Raw genomic sequence first — 4715 nt, 5'->3', positions numbered from 1 at the left:
GTTCAGCACTTCTCACGGACTGATATTTGACTTCTGGCCCCATACCATACCCAAAGATGTGCAAAGTTCTTTAAATGCTTTGCCTGCTATGTATTGCTGTTAAAATGAAGACCCTGCTAAAGCCAAGCTCATCGGCCTTCCCTTAGCAAACTAGTGCACCTCTTCAAAAAGCAACTAGCTCTGTTCTCCCTATGTAAAGTGATAAAACTGCATCAAGAAAGACCGATAAAATGGAAGAGGGAAGGAACAATAAACATGAGGGAGAACCCAACCGTTCCATATGTAATATAGCGATAGGGAAGCTCAACTTCCATGCGTTGTCTTGCTTTCCGTACATCGTCATGTGGTATGCGAAATATTTTACATGCCAGTGGAATAGTGGCTTTTTTCATGGCTACTTTTGTTAACAACAGAACTATGACTCCAATCAACAACCGCAATATGGCTTTTCCGAACACAGTCACAGTGAGAGAGGAAAGAGATAAAGGTAACGTATCGGGAGGAGGATCTAGCTTTAGACCCATTATGTAGTTAACATGAGAGCCACAGGCTACTCCAGCACCACAGCCCAGTATCTGAGCTGTGTCTCCTCGCGATGTGCTCCAGGTGTCTAGAGTAAAAGAGAAGATGCCCAGGGCTAAATGGAGACTGATGATAATTAAGGGTGCGTATTTGTAAGTTAAGTTGAAGTTATCAATCAGGTCCACAACTGGATGGAAGACAACCAAGATAAGAATAGCATACAGAAATCCAGCAATAACATCCTGTTGAAAAGAGAGAAAGATATAGTTTCAGTGTAACAACTATTTCAAAAAATAATTTAAGTTGCATTAGCAAGAAGACCAGCCTAGTTGCTTTGTTGCTAAAAGCGACTTGTGGATTCCCATCTTTTCTCATTTACCATACAACATTAAATCTTTTTATGTCAAAGATAAGGGGAGGAATTGCATTTGATCACCTATTAATAGGACACCTGCATCATGATCAGATCATGAATGATGCCATGATCAAATGATCCATGATCAAAGTTGCAGATCTACAGACTTTTCAGCAGGGTCTGGAGCGATAGGACAAGGGGTAATGGTTTTAAACTGAAAGAGGGTAGATTCAGGCTAGATATATGGAAGACTTTTTTTTACGATGAGGGTGATGAAACATTGGAACCAGTTGCCCAGAGAGGTAGTAGGTGCACCACCCCTGGAATCATTCAAGGTCAGTTTGGACAGGGCTCTGAGCAACCAGAGCTGGTTTAAGGTGTCCCTGCTCATTGCAGGGGAGGTTAGACCAGATAACCTTTAAAGGTCCCTTCCAACTCAAAGCATTCTATCAGTCTATCTGCTGGCTACAACAGTCCTTGTCCGGGACTGGGGCATTCCAACCTACAGGCAGCACAAAGCTAGCCCAGCTAAGTAAGTTCTGCCAACTTACTTTGCTCAAACAGCTCAACACTGGATCTAAGTGCCCACGTGCCAACACACCGGCACGCTGGCAGCAACAGCTGGTAAGGCAGTCGAGAACCACTGCAGATAGGCATTACAGCAGCTTAGACTTTCCACTCCAGCTTCAGAGTTAACAATACTGCAAGAATAGAGAACTGTTTCCAACTACTAAACAAGAGGAAGAGGTAACTTCTATGGCTTCATACTTTATTTTCAGTTTTATTATTGTTGTTAAAAATGCCTTTTGTTAATTAAAAGGTTACTCTATTTGTAATTTAGCATTACATTTCAGTTACTGTTGATTAATCACTCAGTTGCACAGAATTATCTGCAACTTTTGTCACCTTTAGAAGTTGAGGAATTTGTTGAAAGCTTTTTAGAAATCTGAGCACTAGAAACTGGATCACCTTCATTCACATGCTTATCAACTTTTCTATATAAGCCAGGAGGTGGGACTTTCATCAGCAGTACTTGTATTGCTCAGTCTTCAATGAGTCATTTTTATTCACTTCCACTAATTGAATGATTGATAAAAGCTCTAATACAATTGACTGATAAGAAAGTCAGACTTGCTCATTTCAGAAGCAACCACAACAACTTTCTGCCATATTTGCCACCCTACCTCCCCCCCCAAAAAAAAAAAAAAAATTAGGCACCATGGTTGATTTTACATTACAGGCAACACATGGTTAATTGTATTCACTCAAACACTATAGAGGATTTAGATATGAAACTGCTAAATAACAGTCTACATGATGCGTCACTTTGTTGCATGACTTTGTTCTAAGACATTATCTGTCAGCTGACGCTGTCAGCTGAAATATTAGTTCATCCTATTGTCCTCCACACAAGTGGTTCTGACTTGGGAAGCCTCCTAATCACTAACGCAAGTATGTCACGGTTTTTCTGAGCTGCCTTATTTTCACATCTGCCTTTTACACTACGTTCATCTACCACCTTTACTACTCACTACCAGGCTTACTGCTTTCTGTTAGCTTTTCTCCTCCTAGCAAGTGATCCTCAAAAACCTCTTGAGCCATCGTTATTAGTGGTCTTACATACTGACTACCATTTCGTAGTGTTGTTCTCTTCCCACTTTAACATTGCATGCATATGTGTTTCAGTTTTTTTTTTTTTTTAATCCTTTTAAATAAATAAGTCTTTTTCAAAGATGACAACTTTGTTATTTGGGTTTAGAAACTTTGGTAAGTGAAACCTTAGTGTTTAGCATGGCACTCTGAAATGCATATGCTTTGAGTAGCTGACATGGAATCCAAGTGGACATTAACAACCACACTCTCATCCTGCAAAATTATTTCTACTCTGTAGAGGAAAGCTTAGGCTACGCTTTGGTGCAGTCATCAGCTTCTGCACTAAAACCGCTATTAAACATCAGCTAAGTTTCAACTATGCATTGAGTTTATGAAAGAAAAGTATAAATTAACAGAAGCTTGACATCCACTTTTAGCTATTGTATCAATTTCTCTGCTGAAGAAATGTAAGTATTCTGTTCCTATGCGGTAGGACATTCTAAAAAGAGATATATATACACAATTACTTCACTGTAAAAACTCAACTGTGATGGAAGTCTATGAAATCAGAACAACATTAAAATAGAAGTTTAGTAGGATTCTTTTCTTACCAAAATTGAATGCATTCCCATATAAATTCGACTACAGCAAACCAAAGAACACCAGCAGAATGCAAGGATCAGTCCAAACATAAGGGGATACTGGTAGGGAAAAAAATGGAGAGATTGTATTAGAATTTGGAAAAAATAAAAAAATAATAATAAAAAAATCACTCAATATGAATTCTATGATTAATTCCAATTAATGCAACTTACTTTTAAGCTTTTCCTTGCCCTAGCCTACTCAAGCTTATTTAGATCACTTCAAGTAAGTCCACCTTTCAAAGTCAAAACATTAAGTCAAACACTTTCAACTTTTTCCTTGTCCTCTTCCTTTGCATCCAGGATATATGAATTTCAGGGCGTTGGTCATAGCTTTTCAGATAAAGCAGTAAGAAGTTAATAGATCTTTGTAGCAGTTAGTCTTGCCATGTTATGATATCCTAAATTCACAATACGGGCAGAGACGAGCCTTGTGTTATAAACTGTGGAACAGTTTTACACTGAGTGAAGCAGCTACACAATACACTGGTGTTGTTAAAAGTTACCCAGGCAGAATCTAGTAGCTTCACCTTTCTCCTGAAAAGGAAGAACTCATAGTAATTTACAAATACATTCAATTTCTTACACACTGTTTTAGAGTTTCTGCAATCCTTAACTCAATCTTAGAGTGTCAATATGAAACTCCTAGAATAGTAATCTTTTTTTGTCCTCTACAAACCCAAATAAATTTCCTTCTATAATCCACGTTTATTACACAAAAAATTCAAATCATTATTTCCAATTATTTCCATCTTCTGATAGAAGATTTTTTATTAATAAGAACTCTTTACCAGGAACAAACAAAATATTTTGTTTTAATAAGGACATATCAGCAGTTGTAGAAACTTAGTATTTTAACTTTCTTAGGTTTTGGATAAAAGTATGCTAATTCACATCTTACAGCACAACAAACAGGGAGTCTAGCTGTACTTGGATCTCAGAATAAAAACTAAGAATTACAGGCAGTTTTCTTGCCCTTTCCCTTGCTCCTTTTACGGATAACCTGAAGGGTAGAATATCCAACAAATTAGAGAAAGTATCTTTAATATTATTGGAGGAAGTTGTATGTCATCTGTGAATGCCACTTAACAGATTGACAAGCTTCTAAGTCAGTCTTTCAATGAAAGGTTTGACAGAAGACTATCAGTCTTCTGCATTATTTCAACATTCTTTGAATTCTCAGCTCCAGGACCATGTTAGCATGACAAACAAAAAAATTCTCAAGCCAACACAAAATCGGGAAGGTCATGTTTCACATAAGAAACAGATTTCACATTAAAATCAATTCCAAATGCCCAGCTCACAGTTGTCTTACATCTAGTTTAAACTCCAATTCCTGTAGCAACATTTGTCTTTGTTTCTACTACATTCATCTACAAATTGTACCTAAACAAAACGATTCATTACTTATGATTCAGTACTTAATGATTCACTTCTAACTGAAATGATAAAGGAACAAATTCAGTTCCTGCCTTTCAGAATTATGCCAATAATGGGCAATATACCAATAACTAGGTCACACTCAAGACATGATTGCAGAGTTATCAGATGCTGACATTGTTATAGCAGCCACTAAACTAATCATAGAATCATAGAATCATTAT

General features: G+C 37.3%; 1 protein-coding gene across 1 annotated transcript; it reads right to left on the bottom strand.

The window, feature by feature from the left end:
• Positions 1–212: 212 nt before the first annotated feature.
• SGPP1 (sphingosine-1-phosphate phosphatase 1) lies at positions 213–3171 on the bottom strand (the record flags this gene model as incomplete). The annotated part of the gene is made up of 2 exons (XM_009694775.1): positions 213–764; positions 3082–3171. Coding segments are annotated over 2 exons (642 nt in total), but the record flags the coding sequence as incomplete, so codon positions are not given.
• Between the last annotated feature and the right edge of the window lie 1544 nt (positions 3172–4715).

The sequence above is a fragment of the Cariama cristata genome, unplaced genomic scaffold, assembly GCF_000690535.1.
Source record: "Cariama cristata isolate BGI_N322 unplaced genomic scaffold, ASM69053v1 scaffold23552, whole genome shotgun sequence".
Classification (NCBI taxonomy): domain Eukaryota; kingdom Metazoa; phylum Chordata; class Aves; order Cariamiformes; family Cariamidae; genus Cariama; species Cariama cristata.
The sequence above is the reverse complement of the archived record's forward strand: the minus strand, read 5'-3'. Positions and strand labels throughout refer to the sequence as shown.